Genomic DNA, 27,227 nt, shown 5'->3' with positions numbered 1-27,227 from the left:
TTTATTGGAATAATTTTAGATTTACAGAAAAGTTGCGAAGATAGCACAAAGAATTCCCATGTACTTTACATGTATGGGCTCTTATTTTTAACTAATAAATGTGAATGTTATTTAACCAAATGATAGAAAAACAAATATTTCCAAAGAAGATAAATATATATTGGGAAACAAAAAGCTGTATGAATGACACATCCAGTAGAATATGAGGATAATAATTTTTATTATCTTAAGAAAATAAAATTTCCTAAAGCAAATAAAAACTGATTCAAACAAATTTATAAGTACAAAATGCATACAAATCTAAGGAGGTTCAATATTACAAAGTTTAGAATGTGTCCTATTTCATAGTTAACCTTAAAAATGGCACATATTGAACCCATTTTATATTAAATCCCAAATATTTAATTCCCTAAAAACACCAGTTGAAGTCCAAAATGAATTACTAAATCTAACAAAGAAATAGTTAAAACAGTTTGAAAAGAATACAAATGAAACATTAAAAGCAAATGAAATTTTTATAAAGAAAAAAGAAACTAATAAAAACCTGTGGTATGGTGGGTAGGATGACAGTATTCTCTGCAGGGACTGGCAGGACAGGGATCACAGGGACAGTGGGAGAAGAGGGAGGTACAGCTTCTGTTGGCTAAAAATCATCAACGACAAAAAATCAGGAAAAATACCAAAATAAAAGAAAAACACACAACAGAAAATTTTGTCATAAATTATAGTTTTCAGAAATAACTGAGAAATAGGTAAAATATTAATATGTTACTTCAAATTAAATGAGAAAATGCTCTTCAGAAATTATTTTAGAAATCATTACACCACTAATAATAATTTTAAGAACTGTAAAATGAGTGACTACTTTTTAGATGTTTCAATGAAAATAATAAAAGATAATGACTTAGAATTTTCTCCTCTAGGAGACAAAACACTCATTTCGAAGACTACAAAGTATTTTTCCAGCATTAAGAATATGTTTGACTACTTTCCTCCTTACATTCAAGGAGTCAAAAGCAATTTTATTAGCCCATCAGGCAGGCAACTGTGGCTTAGAAATTCACAAAAGATTCAAAGGACTTAAATCTATACCACTTCCTAAAATCTATGCTATTGACCTCTACTATCAAGAACTGCAATAACCTGCCTTAAAATGGCCTTTAAGAGGGTGTCTGGGTAGCTTAATCAGTTAAGAGCCGACTCAGGTGGTGATCTCAGCCTTGTGGAATCAAGCCCTGCGCTCCGCTCAGCACGATGTCTGCTTAAGTTTCTCCCTCCCTCTCCCTTTGTCCCCCTCCCCCTGTGCCCTTGCTCTGTCTCTCAAATAAATAATTAAATCTTTTAAAACAATTGCCTTTAAAGTCATTAATTCAACTAACATTCATTGAGTAACTATTATGTGCCAGACATATTCTGGAAAAAATCAACAAAGAGGAACTCTAGTGACATAAACTAAGAGGCTTTGATATTTTATTTGCTACTCTATCTGGCTTGATTAAATTAATTTTACAAAGATGTAAATGTAAAACAAGAGGTATTCTGTAGCTTGTCCTAATCCTTGTAAATTGGATTAATTCATAAACATTTACTATACCAATAACACGTTCTACATGTGTAAGAAAAACATTAAAATCAAACTGATAACAGGACAAGGTGCATTAAAAGAGACTTAAAACAGGAAGAACAACTTTGCTGAAATCCAAACTATGCTTTTCCTAACAAAGAAATACAAATTAAAATTACAATGTAGACCTTCTTGGTCTATCAAATCAATCAATCAAAATTTATCAAATACGTATGGGTTCTCTCCAACAATGGTGCTGGGACAACTGGATATCCACACACCAAAAAATGAAGTTATATCACCCTCACATCATATACAAAAATTAATGAGAAATTAATCAACAACTGAATTATAAATACTAGAACTCATAAAACCAGAAAACATAGGGGTAAATCTTCATGATCTTGGATCTGACAGTGGATTCTTAAATATGTCAAAAGTATAAGTGACAAGAATAAATGAATTGGACTTCATCAGAATGAAATATTTTGTGCACCAAAGGACATTATCAAGAAAGTGCAAAGACAACCTACAAAATGGGAGTAAATGTTTCCAAGTCATACATCTGATGAGGCTTTAATAGCCAGAATACATAAATAACTCTTACAACTCAACAACAAAAAGAGAATTAAAAAATGGGCAAAGGACTTGAGTAGTCATTTCTCCAAAGGAGATATACAAATGGCCAATAAGCACATGAAAAGATACTCAACAAATTAGAGAAATGCAAATCAAAGTTACAACAATATATCACTTCACACCTGTTAGGACGCTGTAATAAAAAAAGAAAAACGAAAACGAAGAAACAAGCCTTGGTGAAAATGTGCAGAAACAAATCCTCAAAAACTGTCGGTAGGAATGGAAAATGGTGTAAGCTGCTGTGGAAAACAGTTGGATGGTTCTTCAAAAAAGCTAACCACAGTATTACCATATAACCCAGCAATTCTATTCCTAAGTATATATACTCAAAAGAACTGAAAACAGGGACTTGGATACTTTACATCACAATGTTCAGCAATGCATTATTCACAACAGCCAAAAGGGTAGAAACAACCCAAGTGTCCATCAACAGACAAATGGATAAACAAAATGTGGTATATACATATAATGAATATTATTCGGTCATAAAGAGGAATGAAATTCTGACACACGGTACAACACAGATGTATATTGAAAACATTATGTTTTCAAGTGAAATGAACCAGACACAAAAGGACAATTTTGTATGATTCCACTTATATGAAATATTTAGAATAGGTATATTCATAGAGATAGAAAGTAGAAGAGAAGTTACCAGGTTAGGGGGAAGAGCATGGGAAGTTATCACTTAATGGTCACAGAGCCTGTGAGAGGTGATGAAAAGGTTCTGGAAACCTAATATGATGGTTGCAACACTGTGAATGCAATTAATGCCACAGAATTATACACTAAAAAAGGTTAAAATGACAAATTTTATGTTAGGTATATTTTACCACAATAAAAAAACTCAAAGCAAATTTTAATGCATGGAAACAGGTCCTTTCCTGTTGTTGGATATATAAATTCATACAAACTTTAAGAAAAGCAATTTAACATAATAAAAAAATCATTAAAATAAAAAAAAAAAAGAAAAGCAATTTAGTAGTAATTATCTACAGCCTTAAAAATGTCTGAGCGCTTAGACTTAATTCTAGTATTCTAAGAATCGTAATACAGTCTATTGACCATTGTTCATACTTGGGGAAATGTGGAATATCCTAAATATCCAAAGGTGCTGGAAAGGTTAAGTTCATAAATAATGATAATTACATAAGATTAAATATTACACAACAATTAAAAATCATTTGTAAGAACAGTTTGTAAGTCAATAAAGTCCCTGTAGGTCTGGTTGGGACTCTAGTCACTAATTATATATCATTTCCATAAAAAAAAATCTTTAAACTCCACATGAGTTTAAAATGCATCACTTAAATGCTAACCAACTTTCAGTCTAATACTTATATCACTTTTTAAAAATGTTTGAAAACCCAGAGGCTCTGACTCCTGATTTACAACAAAGTGTGAGAAAAAGATACTTTTAAAAGAACTGCCACTTGATCAACTGGGTATACATACAGAAAATGAAATGAATCCCATCTCTACCTTACACAATACTAAAGATTAATTGCAGACTGTTTGCTAACACAATTGAGAGAAGTACAAAAATTAGATTTCTAGAAAATAATAATGACAGAATATCATCATGACCTTGGTGTAGGTAAAGTCTTAACAGGAAGGTACAGATTGTTGAAGCCAAGCAGGGTGAGGAGAGTGTCTGTATGCAGGGAGTAGAGGGGTGGCAGTGGTCTAGCACAGGGTGCTTGCAGCCTGAGCAGGGTAAGGAGGGTGTCCACATGGGCCGAGCAGTGGCAGCAGCCTGATGTGTTTTGCTGGAACCTAAATGTGGCAGTAGGAGTCATCTGGCATGAAGTTAGGGACCTCAGTGGAGTAAAAAGGGGATCTGCTGGAGCTTGGGCAGAGTAAGGAGGGTGTCCCACCAAGAGGAGCAGTGATGGGAGAATGCTTACCTACAGGAGATTTTGATCTAATAAATGCGTATATAAAGGATAATGGGAACAAGATTCCTCATGTCAGAGAAAGGAGTTACAAATATGGAAAGGGAAAAAATTAGCATGATACCTAAGGTTCTAGAACAGAACTGGAGGTATTAGTATGAATGCATGGTTTTCAATATATATAGACATAGGAACACAGACAGGAATGTACATAAATTATATGTACATATATTCCCTAGCTCTGCCCACAAAGATGATCTGGGGGCAGTAACACACCAATAGCATGAACACACCCAGCACTCAGATCATGGTTTCTAAATACCCATTCTCAAATAAAAAAATAAATAGGAGTCTTTGGAGAAATGGCTTGAATTTCAGTGCTAGAGCTTAGCAAGTACAATATGATTCTAGAACAACCTGCTGTGCCAGAAAATACAGAAGTGCTCAAGGAATAATGAGGGTAGGACAAAAGACACAGGAGTTAGCGTGAAGGGTTTTCATCAGTCAGACTGGGAACAATTTGAGATTCAAAATAAAGATAACAATGGCATACACTGAATAAAAACAGGATTCCAAGAGTCCATATTGGTTTAATAATTATAAAAATAAATGAAGAGTACAGAAAGCATTTCCTAATAGAAGAATGCCAACTAAAAGATGTAGAGAAATTCTAGAGTTATAAAATCATCATTTGGCAAACATCACAGAAATAATACATTCAAAAAACATCAACAGATGTAAAAATTCCACTGCTGCTGAATGAACCTTCCATTTCATTCTAGTAGATGAACATGGACCCACTCAAGCATTTCTCTTAAAAACGTTTATTAATTACAGTGAAGAAATCTTGCAGATACTATCTTAAAGTTAACATTACCAAGGATGGGACAAATCAAAACCATTCTACCTGATAGGATATAATAAAAACATATCATTTCTAAGAAATTCCAATCGAAGATGCATAACTTGAATCCAGTCACTGAACATCAGACAAACCCAAATTGACCGATACGCTATAAAATAACTGCTGCAGTCATCCAAAGTATCAAAGGAAAAAAAGTCTAAAGTTTATCATTATTTTTTATAACTTCAGTTTTTTTTTTAAACAGCTTTATTGAGGTATAACTGATATTCAAAAAACTTCACCTATTTAATGTAAACAACTTCATGACTTTGGATATATGCATGCACCTGTGAAACCATCACAATTAAGGTAACCGATACAGCTATCACCTCTAAAGTTTCCTTATGCCTCTTTAGTGGGGTCAGATATTAGCTGATTAATAATCTACTTTAACATAAAAATAAGAGCTAAATGCTTACGTCAAATTTCAAGGTCAAGCACAAAAATTTCCTCCACTAGGCAGCTGCTCTTCATAACCCTTTATGATAAACTATAAATCCTTTAATATTTATTACGTTTAAACCTCACTGTAACCTTGGCTCTAAGCCTCTTCTAAAGCTATCTCCTTTAGATAAGGATCTGAATACCATTTAAAAAAAATCCTAAAACAACTTACGCCATCTTAATCCACCCGACTCTCTAAAGGGCAATGAACAAGTACTTTGAAAAAGAACATACGCTTCTGCCAGTTTCTTAAAAAAGGTGAATCCTGTTGAGAAAGTCTTCGAAAACAAGTAACATATCAATACATACAATTTCCTAGCCATAGCTGATAACCAATTCAGGTAACAAAGATTTACAGAACAACAAAATAATTCATTTAGTCCATCTGAAACGAAAATACAGCCCTAAACAAATAATAGATAATCAAATGAAGGCTGAGTGATGCAGAACAGCATAGATGTTAGATCTGATAACAGAGTAATAATAGAGTAAAATAAAAAAGGTAAGAGGATATTTTAAGTGCAGAATTTAGAGCAGTGTAAAATTCTGGGGTGTTGTAGAAGATTCTAAAATGGAAAATGTCATGCTTTCGATTCTAATGTAAACAATGAGACGGCAAAATACAGTAACCATTATATTTGGGTTATTACAGAAAAGGAGAAATTCAGCATAAGCATTTTAAACTTGAAAAATCTTATATACATATACATATTTCGTCAGGCAATGGTAACTATTATACCATTATCCTTTTCCTGCTCCATTTGTATCACTCAATAAGATCAGCTCCAAAGAGTTTTTTTTTTTTTTAAATCATGACCATGTGACTAACAACAGTCTCAGTTGTTTCTATCCATAGCAACACCATAGAATCATTAGCCTCTGAGGCTGCCTTCAGAGACTTGTTTCCATGACAACAGAGGCTATAATATTAACAGTGTCTCAAAGAACATTGCAGAAAATTGTAAATTTCTGTAAAGTAATTGGATTGTACATATTTTAAAAGTACTTTTTCTATGACAGTATGAAATTGACAGCTTTTGGGAAAGTGTTTTAACAATCATTTTTAGACATTCTCATTAAATTTCTTCATAGTTTTACATTTTAAATTCAATGTAAATCTTAAAATTACAAAATCAGCTTTTAAAATATAACAGATTTTCATTAAAGTGGTCTGAAGCCTTATTAGGTACAGTCACGTGCATAATGTATACTGTACATCAACATTTATGACTATGAACCACCCTCTTTCATCTCTATTCATGCAACAATAAATGCCCCTGGCCTCTTAAGAAGGCAAATACTGCTGAGAAACTCTTCAAACAACATATCAACACACACAATTTCCTAGTCACAGCTGATAACCAATCCAGGTGTAGTAACCAATTCAGGATACATTCAGGAATGTATACTGAGTGAGCCCCCATTTATTAAATCGCATTCTGCTTAAAATAGCTCAAGAGGTTCTTATATGTGCATATGAATCCTGACTGATACAGGAAGAGACAGAAAGGACAATTAGGCTGCTGTGATAATCCAGATTCTCGAGAGGTCATCAATGGCTTGGTGAAAATGGACATGAGTAGTCAAACCAAGATAGATTTTGAATGTACAACTAGTGTTATCTGGTGACTAATGGGAAACTGGGAGTTAGGAAGGACTATTAAGAATAACACCCACAGGGGCGCCTGGGTGGCACAGCGGTTAAGCGTCTGCCTTCGGCTCAGGGCGTGATCCCGGCGTTATGGGATCGAGCCCCACATCAGGCTCCTCTGCTATGAGCCTGCTTCTTCCTCTCCCACTCCCCCTGCTTGTGTTCCCTCTCTCGCCGGCTGTCTCTATCTCTGTCGAATAAATAAATAAAATCTTAAAAAAAAAAAAAAAAGAATAACACCCACAATGGCTACTAAAAATGATCTTTTACATCATAGTTAGACCCAAGCAGAGAAGATATGCAAGGCTATATAAATATATTTCTAATGTTTTCTCACTAAATTATTAAAATGATTTTCATAGCATAAGATGAAACTCTGAAGAAAGACAACCAAAATCATACTACAGGATAATTTATAATTGTATCTAACATTAACGTGTTATATGAATGAGGTAAACTGAGCTTAGAATATATACAAAGATTCAATAAGGTCTAAATAAATTTATACCACATTTAGGGAAAATGAAATACATGAATTAGCAAATCTTTTGTTAATATCGTAGATAACATGGAAAAGTCATTACTCTTGTGCCACTGTTGGTCAGTAAGTACCTTATTTTGGTTTTGTATGGCATAGTTAATATTCTTAGTCCAAGTTCCTCCGTATCTACTATGCAGCAATGAGATACGTTTCTCTGATCATATGTCAAAGAAGCTATTTAAGAAGGGGGTAGAAAACAGAAAAAATCCGGCAAGCCTTCTGCATGTTTATAGAAGAATAAAATACAGCACAGTAGATTCATCAAAAGTCTGCTTGGTAATCACTACACTCAACAGGAATCTAGTACCTTCAGAATAAAGGTATTTTTCATTACTTAAATCTGACTCTTTATTTGATTCAGATGACTTTTTTTGGGCCACAGTTATTGTAAACAGCTTCAACATAAACTGGTGCAGGGGGAAAATGTTATTTGAACCAGCTGCATGTGACATCCATATTATAATTATCTCAGAAGCAAACATCAATAAACCAGGTACATTTTAAAACAAATCACTAACAGTATTAAATTACAAAGTTTCGATTTTAAAATAACAAAGGGGAGATCAGAAAATAGATCTAGTGATTAATAATCCTATTATAGAAACATGGGTACAAATTCGTTACTTCACACAGACAGATCACCTAGTTCATGAATCTATTTCTGCTTGCAAGATTCATGATACTGAGTTAAAGTTTATCATTCTTTTTATTATGAAAAGATGGTATTCTATCAGCATTCAGCTCGTCACTTTGTACTGGTAGAAGGATGAGTCAACAACACAAAAATTTAAAGAGACCTTAAACTTGGATTTAAAGAAATGGTTACATAATTAACAAGTAGGTGTGAAACTACAAACTGCAATATACTTTAACCTGATTTTCAAACCAGAATATGGTTAAAGAAACCTGCACAGCCATGGACTTCATGATAACAAATATAAAATGGGCCCTCTATGCTTCCTAGTAATCATGCATTCACCCTATCCTATTCATTCTTCTACAAGTCCCTAACGATTCCAGCCCCTGTTGCCTTTCTACTATTCTCCTACCACTTACTGTTTCAGCCATACTGACCTCCCTGCTGTTCTTCAAATACCCTAACCATGTTCTGGTCTCAGTCTTTTATTTACTATTTCTCTGCCTAGAATGCTCTTGCCCTAGCCATTACATGGCTCAATTCCATTACTTCTTTCATGACTTTATTCAAATATCAAATATACACAGCAGATATTGCTAAAAGATTTTTCTGTGTGCTTGGGTAGCCACTACCAATCAGAAGGTGTTCAAGATGTTCCATCATTTGATGAACTTAGGGCATAAGTCTCAAAAATATAAAAATGCCAAAGAATTGCCAGTTTCATATTTTTCTTTATCTAGCAATAGCTAATTGCCTAATAATGTCCTACTTGAAAATAAACATGTCTTGCTCAAGTATATTTGCTCAATAAATTTTCATCTTTTTTTTTTTTTAAAGATTTTATTTTTAAGTAATCTCTACAACCAACGTGGGGCTCAAACTCACCACCCAACATCAAAAGTTGCATGCTCTTCCAACTGAGCTAGCCAGGTGCCCCTCTTCTCTTTTTAAAACTATATTAGGAAGTATTTCTTACTGACAGCTTATATTCAAAAGCTATGGTGCCCATCTTCCAAACTTCTAGGTTCTAATTTCAACTTGTTCCTAGGTCCCTACCACATATGGCAGCTCCTTCCTGTGGTTACTACTTGTTTTACTTTGGTGTTCTCATTTTTCCTTTTCAGTTCTCCAATTCTCTTTTAAGCCCCCCCTCCCCCCAATATTACATTCTGTTAAAATAACTGCTGTAGTTCCTGTTTTCCTGGCTGGACCCTGTCAAGGTTACCTCTGGCTAAAACACAATTTTTTATCGTTCTATAATTAGATTGCTTCTCCTACCTTTCCATTCCTCACTTAAAAAAACAGACTATTTTGTGGAACTAATGATAATGGTGGTGATGAAGATGGTAATCATGATGATTATCAGGTATTATTAGGGCTTTGCTTGTACTGTCTCATTTAATTCTCACAAAATCTTGATGCAAGTAACACTTTCATCCCTATTTTCCACAGGTGGAGGAAAGAGACTCAGAGAATTTAGGTGTATTTGTCTAAAGTGCTACAGCTTGTAAATGGCAGAAAGGAGATTTAAACTCAGGCCACCATCCTCCAAAGACAGTTTGTTCTACCAGAATGCTACATTGTCTTTTTAAAATACTTCATAAAGAGTTATTTTGTCCTTACTGTTACTATCATATTTTACTGCAAAGACAATATATAATACCCCAAAAAGAAACAGAATACTTCAATCCTTAGCTCAAGGACTGGCAAACATTTTCTAAAAAGGGCCAGATAATACATATTTTAGACTTTATGGGCCATGTTTCTGTGTTGCAACTACCCAACTTTGTGCTGTAGTAGCTTAAAAATAGCCATAGGCAATACACAAATAGACATAGCTGTGTTCCAATAAAACTTTATTTACAAAAACAAGTGGCAGGCTGGATTTGTGCTGACTCCCACTTTGGTGATTTAAAAAAGAAAAAAAGGCTGATCAGATTGGTGAAGAAAACAGAAAATGACTTCATGATACTCAGGCTAGTTTTTACTAATTACAATTGCTTTAATTTTGTTGCAATGCTTTATCTATGATAATAAAAATATGCAACTCCTCCCATAAGATCATGGAAGTGAGAGTAAAAAAAACAAACAATACACATGGAAATTTCAAGTTTCATCTGTAGTTCTATAAAATATTTTTACAAAAAAGGCCTATAAAATAAAGCAGTGTTCTTATAACTGAAAGAATTTAAGCTCTATACTGTATGTAGCCTTCCAGGTTGGGAAGAGTGTTTAAATTACATGATTTTTGTTCTCCTTCCCACTCCTACCCCCCTCCAAAATCCTGCTTATGGTATTTAGTATAGATGAAGCAATTAATTCCTAAGATCGGTATGCATCTTGCTTGTTTTACCTCTAGCTTTCAAAATACTTTCAAACTGATTTCTTTTTCAAATTTATAACACTTTGTTTTTTTTTTTTTTAAAGATTTTTTTTTATTTATTTATTCGACAGAGATAGAGACAGCCAGCGAGAGAGGGAACACAAGCAGGGGGAGTGGGAGAGGAAGAAGCAGGCTCATAGCAGAGGAGCCTGATGTGGGGCTCGATCCCATAACGCCGGGATCACGCCCTGAGCCGCAGGCAGACGCTTAACCGCTGTGCCACCCAGGCGCCCCTCAAATTTATAACACTTTGATACATTAGGTGGTTCTACCAAAGATCAGTCAGAGTTAAATACAGAAAAATGAGGCTGGGATCTGTTTTGATCCAAATCTCAGATTATAATCTCTAGTTATTTCTCTCAAGACCAACAAAAAATCTGTAAGGCAATCTACTGGTCCTATTCTGTCATAACAATAACTGCTTCACACTCCAGAGCTGGCTGAATCAATAGCCACAATTTAGATGTCACAAAAACTAAAAAACATTGTTCAGAAATAGTATTAAATTGGGGTTTACTAAAGGATAAAGAATTAATAGGCAGGACTCCTTTTAAGAGGTAGGGAGAAAAATCTTTTAAACACATTTATCTAGAGGCAGAAGAAGTTGTGTTTAGGCTTTCCTAAAATTCCACTACCTCCAGATGTCATTGCCAGTTGGTTTATACTTGCACAAAATAGGTCCAGTCTTTTTTGATTGATTTGCATATGCCTGTAAAATTATTACATCAGTTGGTTTATTTAAAGTTTGTTAAATAAGGTGATAATTGTAGACTACTGTTCTCCACATGGTCTGAACAACTATTTTTACCTTTATAAAAATTCTAAATTTTGATATAAAAATGGAGGACTGAAATGTAATCTAAATTAGAGTGCCAGGAAGCACAAAGAATAACACAGAAAAAAAAATCTTTAAAGAAAATGAATCTAAGTCAAATTTTAACGATAAGAATTTAAATTCTTCATATGTATAAGAATACATATGCCTAATTTTTTCACAAAGAGCTTTGGATTACTTTTGAAATATACATGATTTTACAAAATCTTGTAGTGTAGACTTTTTTAATTAAAAAAATTTTTAAAGAATTTTAAGCCATAGTTCTACATAAAAGTGGCTTGGGAAATTTACAGTGGCCAAACCATATTCAGAAGCTCCAAACTTCCTTATAGCCAGCATCAGATTAAATGAAAATAAACAAGTATATAACATTTGTTTATTAGTTCAACAAATACTTATCAAGTGCATTCACCATGCGAGGCTCTGGGGATACAAGAAAATACACATCTTGTACTATCAGCTCTTATAAAACTTATGGTTCAGCAGCTAATATTAAACAAATCATTACCAACTGATTACCTGAAATAAACTGACTATAGTTGTGATAAGAAGTATGAAGTACAAATCTCATGAAAACACACACTGCTTGAAAATACAGGCAAAATGTTACAAACGCTGAATCTCTTATCCTGACCCCATGAGAAGTGGATAATTTTTCAGCACTGTTACTAACACATTATTTAAAAGGTTAACTTTAAAACTTGTTTGAATTTATTAAAAATATATAAGCTGCAGCTTGTGAAATTTCTCTTTCTACCTATTTGCCCTTGACAAAAGGGCCATCTAACAATCATGACACTATACAGAAGCTACAAAGATGAATACAACATACTTCCTATTTATAAAGAGATTAAAAAAATTTCTTTATTCTTTATATATATATAATAATTCTTTATTCTTAAAAAACTAGTTTTTTTAAGTTAGAGCTAATCTATCTCCATTAAGATATTAACTTTTTTAATAGGCTTTATTTTTTTAAAGCAGTTTTTAGGTTCAAAGCAAAATTGAGCATAAAGTACAGAGCTCCTATATAGCCTACACCCACACACATGCAGAGCCTTCCCACTATCAACATTTACCACCAGAGTGGTACATTTGTGCAAATGATGAACCTACACTGACACATCACTTTATCCAAAGTTCACAGTTCAGGGTTCACTCTTGGACATTCTATGGGTTGTAACAAATTTATAATGACATTCACCTACCAATATAGTATTATACAGAATAGTATCACTGTCTGAAAGTCCTCTGTGTTCTACCTATTCATCATCATTCTTCCTTAACCCTTGACGACCACTGATCTTTGTACTGTCTCCATAGTTTTGCCTTTTCCAGAACGTCATACAGTTGGAAGGACAGGGTATGTGGCCTTTTCAGATTGGCTTCTTTCACTTGGTAATACATATTTAAAGTTCCTCCATGTTTTTTCATTTCTTTTTAGGGATAAATAAATTCTTCTGTCTGGATGTACCAGACTTTATTTATCCATTCACCCACTAAAAGACATTTTGGTTGCTTGCAAGTTCTGGCAATCATAAATAAAGGTGCTATAAATGTGTGCAGGTTTTCATGTTGACATACTAACACATCTGGGTAAATACCAAGGAGTGCAACTGCTGGACACTATGGTCAATTTGGTATTTTTAAAAAGGCTTATATAACCATTGTAAACAGTTATTTTTTGTTTAATCTTCATCTCTATACTTTTCTAAAGTGTCCTACTCTACAAATGATTGGGTCTTAAACATCATTTGAACAAATTTTTAGTGGGTACATATAGAAATTTCACAATGTTCTTCAGGTGAAAAGGGGAACAATTAATTTCTAAATCCGAGTCATGGTCTCCATCTTACCATTTAGCTTTAGTGGCCTTTTGAGTGGGCACTTAAACAGTGCTAACAGGCAGCACCTCACAACCAGTATAAAAGAGTTTTTATACCAACCTTGGTTTCTTGGTTAGCCAATACCCAAAGGAGACTATTTCTAACTATTCTCCTAGAAGCTATTCTATCAAAGTCAGCATTTCCAAAGTAGTTTAAGAGGACTGTCTCCCTACTTTCTATATATTCTAGTTTAATATGAAGGCATTATATTGCTGAATATAACCAATTTCATTCCATAGAGATGAAGAAAAATATATAAATTTGATCTAACACTTCAAAATACAACTATCATTACGCATGAGTCTAAATGTATGAAACATGTATAGAGGAAGGTTAGGCCAATTCAGAATGGTCCAAGGTGGAGATGTCTTGGTGTGACTAGACCTGCCGCCTGGTGGGGAAAATCGGCAGATAAATGGCTATAAATGATGTGCCATATGCCTTTGTTTGCCTGGTAAGTCTATATTTATGCCTGTTGTCCCACTTTAATTATTAATAGTTTTCTCTTTCCATCAAAAGTACTTCAGTTTCGTCGATGAGTTACACAGTCATCCTAATAATAAGGAAATTGAATGATTTCTCTCTTCTCTCTCTGTCTCACCTCCTCATGAATCTCTCTTCCTAGAGGGGTAAACAGGAAGAGAATCATCAACTAGAGGATCAGAATAACACTAGATAAAGTGTGATATATGTTTCACAGAAGGCCTAAGGAAGAAATTCAGATAAATATATTTATAATAATAAAGTATCAGATAATATTGAATGCTATAAGGAAACAGTTTTTTAAAGGTAAGAACACAGAGTAATGTTTGGAGTGAGTATCCGCACAACCTTAGATAAGAATCCTGGAACGACCTGTGAAAAGGCACAGATAAGGAGATATCTGAAGGCAGAGGGAATGAACCATGAGAATGTCTAGGGGAAAGAATGTTCCAGGCAGAGAGAAGAGAACATCAAGATAAAGGTTCTTAAATGGCCACAACTGATGAATTTGAGGAACAGTAACAAGGCCAGTATAGCTGGAGTAGAGTTAAGTGAGGGAGCAGTAGCAAACACAAGTGGATGTACTGCCGGGGCAAGATCATACAGGTGTTTTGGTCTGTGGTTAAGAAGAATTATAAACTGGATCAGATGACATGGAAGGGTTAAAAATAAGGTACTGACATTCTGAAAGGATGACGCTGGCTGATGGGTGAACAGACTGTTGAAAGAATGGAGACAGGGAGGCCAGTCAGAGGTCTACTGGGGCAGTTCAGACAACAAATTAAGTAATTTAAACTAGTAGTTGTGGAAATTGTAAAAAGTGGTCAGATCATAATATATCCTGGACATACAGCCAATAGGATTTACCATTAGACTGAATGTGGACCATAGGAAAAAATAATAGAAAACGATTCCAAGAGTTTCTATCTTCAGCATCTCAGTGAGTGATGATGAAAGACGACAATAGGGAGAACAATAAAACTGGAGACTTGTTTTCGACATGTTAACTTTCAGATACTTAATCCAAGCGGAGATATTGTATAGGAAGTTAGATAGACAAGTCTAGTGTATGGGGATTAGCTCCAGGCTAAAGATACAAATACTGATGTTATTTAAAGGCACAGGAGTGGATGAGATCACCTGAAATGTGAGTATAAAAAGACAAGTTCAAGGACTGAGCCCTGAGGCACTCTAACATTTAGTGGCAGAAAGAGGAGGATACTGCAAAGGAAACTGAGTTTGGGAGAATATTGGAAAGATAGTGTTCAACAGTAAAAGGCGAAAAGAATTTAAAGGAGGGAACCATCAATTGCGTAAAAGCTGTTGTGGGGTCAGGTAGAACAAAAACTTTCAAGTGATCATCGGATTTGACAATCCACTCCAAAAGAGGATTATTTGTTTGGTAGTTTTAATGAGAGGTATTATAGGAGGTATACATGTTGATGAGAATAATTCAGTAGAGGGAGAAAGACAGATAATGCAATGAAGAAGAGAGAATTTCAGAAGTCCTTGAATAGTCAAAGGGACGAAGAAGTGAAGGGTGAGCTGTAGGAACAGATGGATCATTCATATCAACAGGCTAGAGAATACAGAGTAAGACCATCAACTGAGAATGAGGGCCAGGAAGTGAGTACTGGAAATTTATTGTGCAACTTTGGAGCAGTGTGGAGGAGGCAGAGTTGCAATTAACCTAGGTTGAATCTTACCAATGAAGTGACGGAAAGGCAACAGAGTTAATGAAAGGCAGCACTTTTAATCATGGACCAAGGAATCTGAGCAAGGCAAGGAGGGAAGTGAGAGCATGAAAGGAGTAACAGATAATGGAAAGTTGGGCTGAAGGTCTTCAGAAGATAAATTTTTAAAAAATCACTGTAATAGGGTAAGTGAGCTAAAAAGAAAGTAAGTGCTAGTCAGATAGTTTGAAATGCTTGCAAATGAGATTTTTTAAGTGGTACGGTCAATGGTAATGAGTTCTTAAATGTAACGATTTAAGGGGGTCACCCAACTGAAGAAGACTAGATTCCTAGAGGTAAGGATATCAAAGAATTGAGAAGTCAAGATTTCGGATAGATCACACTAGGATACTGAAAATCACTAAGAATAATGACAGAAAAAGTGGGCAGAGAAGAGATAGTAAACCAGGTGATCAAATCATCAATGAGTAGGAGTGACTGAAAGAGATGCAGATGACTAAAAAAGGAGGGGAAGTAGAAAATATTGTCTGATGGCATACACATTTTTTTTTTAAAGAAAGAGGAGATACAGTCACCCATAAATATCAATGATAAGCAAGGAAGACAGATAAGATTTCCCCTTTTTGTGAGTGATATAGAACAAAACAGTATCGCCAGGGAAATGCCAGGTGTCTGTGAGAGAAAAAAAGGGTGAACCACCAAAGAAGAATCTGAGGATAAAGAAAATTTTGCTGATGATGAATTGGGAGTTCCAAAAGGCAGACTGAAAGGCCTTGGTAGGTCAGAGAGAAATGGGAGTTTAAAACAGATTAGACATATAGCAGAATCACTCAGAGATAAGGAAATGAATGAGAGTGATCTGGAAGGTTTGGACTTTTTGGGGTGACTAAGGGTAAAAGGATATAGAGTATAAAATTAGTCCTGATGGTATACCTAGGAAAGCCTGGTAAAAGGTGAATAATCAATTAAACTTAGTTGTCTACTTGTGACTGGTTTAACAATTTGCAAAAGGGAATGTTGGGAGGAGAGGAAAAGTCAGGGAATTGGTGGTCTCACCAAGAAGGGAGGTGCTCTTTGGCCCCCCCCTTTAAATCCTACAATTAAAGGTGTTGAGGTCTGGAGTTCTTAAAAAAGTACATGGCTGTACTTACAGTTAATTTATTCAGTCAACACTATTTATTGAATGTCTGAATAAACTCTACTACCCTAGGTGCTGTAATTCCTAATTATCTGTATTTAAATTTGTTCATGGACTATCGAAAGTAATATAAAAAGAAAATAATAATATAATGAAGTAAAACTGCTAGGCACTGTTCTAAGTATGATACATATATTAAATCATTTAATAAAATTAACTCATGAGGTTGATACTATTATATGCATTTTTGGACAATATGTTGAATGCACAGCTCTACAAAATTAAACCCTTTATAATCTAGAATGTATCTGTTTAGGACAAATAGTATTCTTTTTACACAAATTAGCCTCTATATTTTTCCACATGGGTATCTGAAAAGTGTTTTCCTGCATTTTAATGTAGGACAGGGTTTTTCCTTTTAAAAAAATTATCCAATTCTTATTAAAATTTTATTGTTCTACTTCAATTATGACAAGTCATCATGTCTGTTCCATTCACTCGCAGGAAAAGAACTTTGTTGTTTTCAGCTCAATTTGGCATGTGAGTTGTTTGGGGGAGGGCAGAATCCTGTTTGACTATTTATAATGATCCATGTTAGGGATTTTCGAATAGTCCAAAATATAGGCACAGGTGCTAAACACACATTCAAAATGACCTACCACTTCACAGCTGTTCAAAGTTTATATGACTACTATACTCATTAATAAACACTGATATCGCCAAGGAGGAAAAACTTTTTACCTAAGGGCTAATCAAGTAGCAAAGACTAGAAATGCTGGAGTTCTTTAAAACACTCATGAATATAAAAATTGGTCCGAGACTGGAATAGAGGTGAGTGTGCTAAATAAGACAGAGCATATTGGCATTAAGTGATCCTAAATGCAAGAACAGAGGGAATTCTGAGGTAAAGAACCGGGGAGGGTTTGACAACATGTAGGCCTTTTTTTTCTGTATTATCCAAAATTAAAAACATTAGTATGAAGCACAAAATAGAAAAAACTTACACCGAAGTAAAAAAATTAGAAAGTCCTCTTAATTTAACATTAAAACAAAAACAAAAACAAAAAAACAACCCAAGGGCACATAGGTGGCTCAACTGGTTGTTTGCATTCAACTCAGGTCAGGATCCCAGAGTCTTGGGATTGAGCCCCCCATAGGGCTCCTTGCTCAGTGGAGAGCCCTCTTCTCTTTCTCCCTCTACTGCTTCCCCTGCTTGTTCTCTCTCTTTCTCTGTCAAATAAATAAATAAATAAATAAATAAATAAATAAATAAATAAAATCTTTGGGGGAAAAAAAAAGGCAACCCATGTGAACTTCTAGGATATAACCCAATGACAAAAATGAGAAAGCTGTACAGTTACCATCATTGTGTAGGGACTCACAGGGGTGAGGAAATCAGGTACATGGGGATTTGTGTGGCCTGAAGGAAATATGAAGAATGGAGGGGAGGAAAAGGGAAACATAGAAAGAAATGGGCTACTGTGAAGAACTAAAGGCCCTGGTGAGGAAAGGAAAGTGGATCCAAGAAAAATAGGTACCCGGGAGGTTTCGGATTAGGTGCTGTATTTTGGAAGGCCATAAACTAACAAGGTTTTGGTGACTGAAATGGCTAATAATCAATTCCATAAACATTTACTGAGCATCAACTATATACCAAGCCCTATCCTAGAAGCTGAGTGTGTTGCAGAAGTTTATAACCACTTAGCTTCCTTAACACATTAATGACTTCATACTAAATTACAGATATTCCAGTAGAACCTAGCACATAATCGGAGTTATGAATGTGAATACTTCCAACACACAAGCAATTTAAATGAATCTCTAAATAAATTTTCTTTTTATTTATAGAGGGTATTTGGGGGGATATTAAATCAGAATGACTTTCAAATTAATAAAACTTGATTTAATAGCAATTCTCCAAACTGCTAAAAGTATCATGCTGCACAGTAACAAGGAATTAGATTCAAACTTAATCTTGCTATCAAATCTTACAAAAAATATTTCTAACAAGAGTGAAATAGGAAACCTGGTAATCACTGTTGCTACTTATCAATCAGAGAACTATCATAGTACTATCTTCACAGATACATAGTATATGTTCAATAAATTATGAAATTTCATTAATTTACCTTGTTTTTAACAATATGCAAATCCTTCTGGTGCTACAAATTAAAAACTGCCAGCCATGGGTCAGTAGATGAAACAGAAAAATGTAGTCTACCATCAGCCAAGATCCAAATCTGTCTAATATTCTATCTCGGTCCTATCATATTTTATCCAGTAAATGAATTCCAGTGAGTTACAACAAAAGACTTGGATATATAAAACATCTAACTCATCAGTTAGTAAAATATGTAGAACGAAAAATGGTATGATGGTACTTTAGAGCAGGAGAAATAAAAGCTAAAACCTGTGCCCTAACGTCTATACTTCTAGAGATGAAATACAAAGGTAATGAAAAGACAAGTAAAAAAAGAGGTATGAAAGAAATAAAAACTAAGTCATTTATCAGTATAACAAATGATTTGAACCAAATGGGAGAAAAATAAAATTTTAAATGGCTTTGTAGAATTAATTGTGAACAAAAGTTTTTATTGCAATTATGACTCTATTTTAGTACAACAGCAGCTTTTTCTCCAACTCCTAAGTAATTATAATGTAATTCTGTGGTTTCAATAGTTTTTTATGTGAACTATTTTGCTTGCCTTTTCATTTGTATACCCCTAATAAGATTATGTATCAGTGGTAGTGTGTATGTATACATATAGAGTACTGTGGACTTATATAAACTACATGTAAGTTTTTAAAAGTTTTTAGCACACCTTTTTCTATTGACAATAGAAAATATCATTTAATATTAATCTATTATGAATTAACAACACCAAGCCTTAGTCTTTGCATCCCTTTTTGGTATGTATAATTGTAGTCAAAATCAAGTTAGTTAAATTCTTCGGGCAGTATTCAATCTAAGAGTTAAGTCATATCATTGCCTCTGAAGTTTTGATTAAAACTAACATCACTGCCTACATAAGAACAATTAATGACTATCCCCAGCCTAGTAATTCCATTTCTCTCACACATTTAAGAGAAATAAGTACAATTTCTTAATAAATTTGACAATATTTTAAAATCAAAACTATTGAAAGACAATTCTAGTAACCAAAAGCAAGAAAGAAGCTGTTGACAGTTTATATTTATTGTGTTGCTTCTAATTATTAGAAAAAGATGGTTTTAAAGAAATTTATTTTAAAAAGCACTAGGATATGTGTATAAATTTTATGAAGTATTATTGATGTCAAAGGACAAAAGCAATCTCTCCTTGTTTTTAAATTAGACTATTTCTTAGCCTTTCATTTTTACTAAAGTTTAATAAATATCTATAGAAATATTTTAAAATATGAATAGGCCCCCAACCTCCTTTAATGCCAAATAAATATTTCACTTAAATTACTATTAATTTTCTATTTCCCCCATTATTTTTAATACTCATTTCCTCAAAAAGATTTGGTTTTATGTGAATTTTTTTTTTAATTTGGGAGATTTTTAGTGCTTGCTCATCTCTTTAAACTGTCAACTGACTATCTGAAAAAATATTCCTACAATAGTGTAATTACATAAGTTTAATGCTTTTTAAATTAACCCTAGATAATATATATTTATAGAAATGGAAGGATTCATTAAAATCCTTGAATAAACCATAATTTAGTATAACTTTATAAGATATAAGTATATAACAACAGTCAGCTGTATTCAATTTATTATGAAACACTGGAAAATAAAAATCTTTATTTTCTGTTTCTTTACCGTAACAATCTTCCTAAGGTTATCTAATGACATACAAAAGCTAAAGAGGTTTTTGGTTTGTTTTTTTTTTTTTTTGGTTAGACATCATACCTTACAGCATTTAACAGTCTAAAAATAAGGAGACAAGCATTATTAATTTACACTGTAATTTATGTATCAATGGTTTGTATTTTTAGAGAAGTCCCTCAACAGAATCAGACTGTTTTGTTTGGTATTACATAAGAGCAAAAGAGAAAACATTGTTTCCCCTTTTATGCTAAAGACCTACACAGATGGACTGAAAACACATATTTCTGTGCATCCAAGGTTTCAGTGCATAAGACTATATTTTTAATAAGAAATCTATATTAATACATTTGCAAAGCAAACGTAAACCAAAATATATTGAAAATAATTTCAACAAGTGGTATGTTACCTGGGTGGAGCTGGTGGCTACCGAGATGCAGTCAATAAAGCTGTGTCTTCGAGTGAAAAATGCAACTATCTGCTGCCAGCGTGAAGGTTCTGGCTCAGCTTGCAGTTCATCTGATGAACCCTTTTTTGCCCAATGTTTCTGCTTTGGGCCTACTGAGCCATGGCTAGAGCTAGTATTGCCTCCTCGACTGGCGCGAGAGTATAGAAGTGTGTTGTTCCCGAAAATGTAATTCATCTCTGCAGCCCTGCAGGTGGTTGCCAAGCAGTCTTACTTCTCTACCAGCTGCTGAGTGGTGAATGATCGGTAAAAACTGCAGCTAGAATTACAGCAGCATCACTTGTAGATCAGGGAAAATAAAAACCTTGAGAAATGATGCTCATTTTCTCTGTAATTTCTTCCCATGAAAGAGCTTGTATCTTCCCTCTGTACCTGCTAGTTGTATGATGGCTGAGTTTATATTTGCAGACAAAAAAGACGGCATAAGGTTGATGTCTTTCTCATGATTATTTTTTCACCAGCGTCTGCAGGAACCAAAAGCTGTTCTTTTGTTAGCTGATAACTAGACGGAATGAAATCCAGGAAGTGAGGTCGATTAGCAGGTAAAGAAGGATGTTATAAACACTGGACTACCAAGACCCTTTGGGGCTGCCTGATTTAATGCACAGGGTGGAGAAACCCTGGATTATGAAGTTTAAATCACAGTCTGTAGTAAAATCCAATGGCATCATCTCTGCTTAAATAATTATAAATATGAACTGAATTTAAAAATACAAAAGGATTCTCTTGCCAATAGTTCTGACTGTTTAAATAATTTTACTGAAGGAGGCTTTGTCATTCCCATATGAACTTCCACATCAGAAGGAGCTCACATTAATTAGTACCTTTAAAAAACTTAGAACCTATTTACATTCAACTCTGAGGATCTAATGCTAGAGGAAAATCCATTTGTAATGGGGCATGATCATTTTATGTAATATACTGGTTCTTAATGCTTTGATAATTGAGTCTGGAGACAGAAACAGATTAATCAGCAAAATAAATATTTGGCTTCTGGAACTTTTGTGATAAAAAAGAACTGTTAAATTATCACCATCATCTCTCTCATATACTATAAGTACTTAGATTAACAAGTTATGAATTTTTAAAAATGCAGTAGAATTAAAAGTAAATTTTTTGTTTTATAACCAGCAACACATGTTTTAGCCAATGCTACATAAATAATACTCTGGGGTTCACTAAATAATATTGTTTGATTGCTAGATAGACATTTTCTAACATCTAATATCTAGGTCTGTGTTTCTCAACATAGTAGTCTACCTCAGAATCACTTAGGATGCTGGTTAAAAATGCAGACTGGTATCCCCTCCTCACCAGAACTTTTTTAGGGTAAGAGGGATCTTGAAATTTTCATTTTTAAAAAGGCCCTTAAGTGACTCTTAAGCAACCTCAAGTTTAAGAACCATAGATTCCTAACTCTGCCCTGTTAACACTGCTACATTAGTATATAATAAAATATATGGTCGTTTTAAAGCAATATATGAATAAAATGCTACTTGATAATTTACTAATGGTTGAGTAATTTAGTCGTTAAGTTGATATAAGCACATCACAAATCCTAACCTCAGCTATAATGTTTTTCATATGTGGACTGACAAAAAAATCTTGCTTACTGTGTGCTTACCGCACCAACTAAATGCAGTCTACTAGAAAGTAGTATTGGCAAACTATGACCTCCAGATCCATTGCAAATCTTGATTCAGCAAGCAAAGATGCTAATACTCTCTCTGATTCTATCCCTAAGATACAGACACATGCCCAAAAGAGTTGAGAGTCATGTGGGACTCTTGAGAGCTAAGACGATTTGTGACAGATTATAGCACAAAGTTTGGCGCTTCTTCCCAAGGACTCTGCAGAGTAGTTGGCAATTTTGTGACCCTAGACAGATTGGTCCTGTCCATTTGGGGGTAAGGCAACAGAGGAAAACACTAAGACTAAACAGAGAGCTGAGAATCCTCTGAAGGAAAAAAATTAAACCTCCTAAAAAAAGAAAAGCAATACCAGAAACCAGTAATATGGACCAGGTACTTAATAAACAACTGGTTGGTGTGGTTTACAAATGCTCCAGTAATTGGTTTGGCTCCAAAAGATGTGCCTTGATGATCCATGTCTGATGAAAACTCAAGACGGGGGGAACCCTAGAACTGATACAGGTTCTGTTATTCTGGATTGGTATGGATGAGGATATTGTACACAAGTGCTGAACGCAAATTTCCTACTCACATTGCAAACAATAGTAACACAGACAATGAATACTAAGTCATTTGTGTACATACATTTCTTATCCTATGGAGCCAAAGAGCTCAAAAACAATCTAAAGCCGAAAGGTCACTCCATCCCATATATCCCCTACGTACTGGGAAAAGTACTTTTCAATGCACAGATTTTCTAATCAAATCCACTGACATTAAGAAAGCAACTCTGAGTTTTGAGAAAGGCTTCTTTATGAAAATAACCTATTACCTGTGCTACAAAAATCTAGGATCATCTTATCCATCGTCCAGTAGTCAATGCATGCATACAAAACCATACGCGTACTTAAATCACAAATGGTTTCATGTGATTTGATTGGGAGATGAAAGGTGACCAATTCCTCACTGATTTCCACTTGAGAATGGCCCTACTCATATAGCAGAGCTGAAAAATAAACTCTATGTCATCAAAACAAAATTTAAGCTCATTATGGAAACTGGAAAGTCTATTTAAAGTAATGAATTAAAAAAATACACAATGTTGAAATCACTAAATAATTATTAACATTTTAATATGATTTCAATATTTCTTTCTGTACAGTTTACTTTTTTTCACAAAATGATAATACTATCTATAATAGGTCTCTAAACAATAAAGCGTAAGTAAACTGAGTACGTCCACTTAGTGGATTATTATATAACCAAAAATATGATTATGAAGAATTTAGAGAAATTTATTTTGTAACATTAAATGAAACTAAGGACCATTCAAAAAATATATATATAGAATAGGTAGGCCCTCAATTATTTGTTTACCATTCCAAACCCACAAATAAACCCAGAAGTCTTCAGGTATAGTAATAAAGGCAAGGATTAAATAATCTCAGTGAAAAACTTAAAAGGTTGGGAGGATGGGGCGCCTGGGTGGCACAGCGGTTAAAGCGTCTGCCTTCGGCTCAGGGCGTGATCCCGGCGTTCCGGGTTCGAGCCCCACGTCAGGCTCCTCCTCTATGAGCCTGCTTCTTCCTCTCCCACTCCCCCTGCTTGTGTTCCCTCTCTCGCTGGCTGTCTTTGTCTCTGTCAAATAAATAAATAAATAAATAATCTTTAAAAAAATAAAAAAAATAAAAAAAAAAAGGTTGGGAGGAAAAACAATACTAAAATTCTAAAATACTAAAAAAAATTACAAGTAACTACAAAGCTACCATACTATAAATGCAACATAACAGGCATTTTCCTTACACTTTTATCTTTATGATATGGCCTATTAAATTTCAAAACATGCAACTGTACTAAGCCTTCAAAAAATTTTTTCTAATTTATTTAAACAAAACAAAGAACAAACAGTTCACCCACTTTTCCCACTCCCCTGCCTCTTACAACCAATCTTTTGTCCACGTTATGAAAGAGATCACTGGTATTTGTCTTTCTCTGACTTATGTCACTTAGCATAATGCCTTCAAGGCCCATCCATATTGTCCCAAATGGCAAAATTCCATTCTCTTTTACCACATGTACCATAATTTCCTCATTCATTCTTCCATTGATGGATTCTTAGGCTGTTCCCCTATCTTGGCTACTGTAAATAATGCTACAGTAACATGGGGGTGCATATTTATCTTTTTGAATTAGTGTTTTCATTTTCTTCAAATAAATACACAGAAGTAGATTTGCTGGATCATATGGTTGCTTTATTTTTAATTTTCTGAGGAACCTCCCATACTATTTTCCACAATGGTTTCACCAATTTACATCCCCACCAACAGTACATGAGGGTTTCCTTTATTGCATATCTTTGCCAACACTTATTATTTCTGCCTTTTGTTAATAGTCATTCTAATAGGTGTGAAGTAGTATCTTGTGGTTCTGATTTGCATTTTCCTGATGATCACTGATGTTGAGCATCTATGTTTTTATGTACCTGTCAGCCATCTGTAGGTCTTCTTTGGGAAAATGTCTATTCAGATCTTCTGACATTTTAAAATCAGTTGTTTGGTTTTTCTGCTACTGAGTTGAATCAGTTCTTTCTGTATTTCGGATATTAGCCCCTTATCAGATATGTGATTTGTGATTATTTTCTTCCATTCAGTAGTATGCCTTTTCATCTTGGTGGCATAGCTTCCTTTGCTGTGCAGAAGCTTTTTAGTTTTATGTAGTCCCATTAGTTTGTTTTTGCTTTTGCTGCTTTTCCTTTTGGTGTCAGATTGCAAAAATCATCACCAAGACCTATGTCAAGAAGATTACTGCCTATGTTTTCTTCGAAGAGTTTTCTCCTAGGATGAGACTAAGCTGAGAAGACTGATGACACAGACTGGTTATTTGCTTAAAAAACTCAGCTCATATATATACAAATTGCTTCTGTAAGAGCACCATCTTGTGGTCAAACTGCATGCAGCCTATAAGATTACCTTAAACACCAGGGCCATCCAAAAAAGTAAAATTCAACATTTCAATATATTCCAGAGATGTGAAAACAAAATTCATTTCAAAAAGTACTCATTATATACACAAAATGGGAAAGATTCTATTCAATAGGCTCATATTTGCTTATGTCTGTTTTTCTGCTACCCTCATTTCTCACAATATTAGAAAAACTACCAACTACTGCTGGTGATCTCATTTGATACTATTCTCAGTACTGCTGGATGAAATGTATCCACACTAGGTGATATACTTATTTAAAATAATTATCTGCTCCCATACTCTATTCTATCTTCGATTTCAAGTCCTGCTCAACTATGTTTACTTTGCACATATTGGTTTGAACATAATCTTCCTTGCCATTGAAAACAAAAGCCAAATATGAATTCTTTAATTTCCTCAATGATCAACACAACATTCCATACTAACCTACTGTCCTCCTTGTCAATTCATCCTGATTTAAACCTATTTTGAAATAGGATGGAGTTTTATTTGTTCAATTTACTGTTCTGACCATTTTTCCTACTTCCCAGCTCATTTTCAGTTTTAGGAATCATGACACTGTTCTTGCTATGATATACTATTCATAACTGTTTAAAATCTAAGCTTTCTGTAAAGATTTCTCATATACCACAAAAATTTATCCACTGCGTCCTTTTCTTTCACAGAACTTTTTTAATAATAATTTTTTATTATGTTATGTCACCATACAGTATATCCTTAGTTTTTGATGTAGTGTTCCATGATTCATTGTTTGCCTATAACACCCAATGCTCCATGCAATCAATATATGCCCTCCTTAATACCCATCACCGGCCTATCCCAATCCCCCACCCCCCTCCCCTCTGAAGCCCTCAGTTTGTTTCTCAGAGTCCATAGTCTCTCATGGTTCATTCCCCCTTCTGTTTACCCCCCCTTCATTCTTCCCTTCCTTCTCCTACAGATCTTCCTGCTATTTCTTATGTTCCATAAATGAGTGAAACCATATGATAATTGTCTTTCTCTGCTTGACTTATCTCACTTAGCATAATCTCCTCCAGTCCAGACCATGATGCTGCCAATGTTGGGTAATCATTCTTTCTGATGGCCGAGTAATATTCCATTGTATATATGGACCACATCTTCTTAATCCAGCCGTCTTTTGAGGGGCATCTCGGCTCCTTCCACAATTTAGCTATTGTGGACAATGCTGCTATGAACATTGGGGTACATATGGCCCTTCTCTTCACTACGTCTGTATCTTTGGGGTAAATACCCAGTAGTGCAATTGCTGGATCAAAGGGTAGCCCCATTTTTAACATTTTAAGGGACCTCCACACTGTTTTCCAAAGTGTCTGTACCAACTTGCATTCCCACCAACAGTGTAAGAGGGATCCCCTTTCTCCACACCCTCTCCAACATTTGTTGTTTCCTGCCTTGTCGATTTTTGCCATTCTAACTGGTGTAAGATGGTATCTCAATGTGGTTTTGATTTGAATTTCCCTGATGGCTAATGATGTTGAACATTTTTTCATGTGTCTGTTAGCCATTTGTATGTCTTCATTGGAAAAGTGTCTGTTCATATCTTCTGCCCACTTTTTGATTTGATTATTTGTTTCTCGTGTACTGATTTTGAGAAGTTCTTTGTAGATCTTGGATACCACC

General features: G+C 34.5%; 1 protein-coding gene across 8 annotated transcripts in view; it reads right to left on the bottom strand.

Moving 5' to 3' along the window:
• DLG1 (discs large MAGUK scaffold protein 1) overlaps window positions 1-27,227 on the bottom strand; it is a 257,721-nt gene that overhangs the window by 119,821 nt on the left and 110,673 nt on the right. For 4 of the 8 annotated variants that reach the window (XM_045812516.2, XM_045812515.2, XM_045812517.2 and 1 more), the window contains exon 6: window positions 545-643. The exons of 3 other annotated variants lie outside the window; for them this stretch is intronic. In XM_045812516.2, coding sequence (XP_045668472.2) covers window positions 545-643 — 99 coding nt within the window. Of the gene's footprint in view, window positions 1-544; window positions 644-20,913; window positions 23,674-27,227 lie in introns of those variants that run through there. One more of the 8 variants, XM_045812522.2, reaches the window with a different exon arrangement.

The sequence above is a fragment of the Ursus americanus genome, chromosome 4 (assembly GCF_024610735.1).
Source record: "Ursus americanus isolate L20-20 chromosome 4, mUrsAme1.1.p, whole genome shotgun sequence".
Taxonomy (NCBI): domain Eukaryota; kingdom Metazoa; phylum Chordata; class Mammalia; order Carnivora; family Ursidae; genus Ursus; species Ursus americanus.
This window is presented reverse-complemented; position numbering and strand designations above follow the sequence as displayed.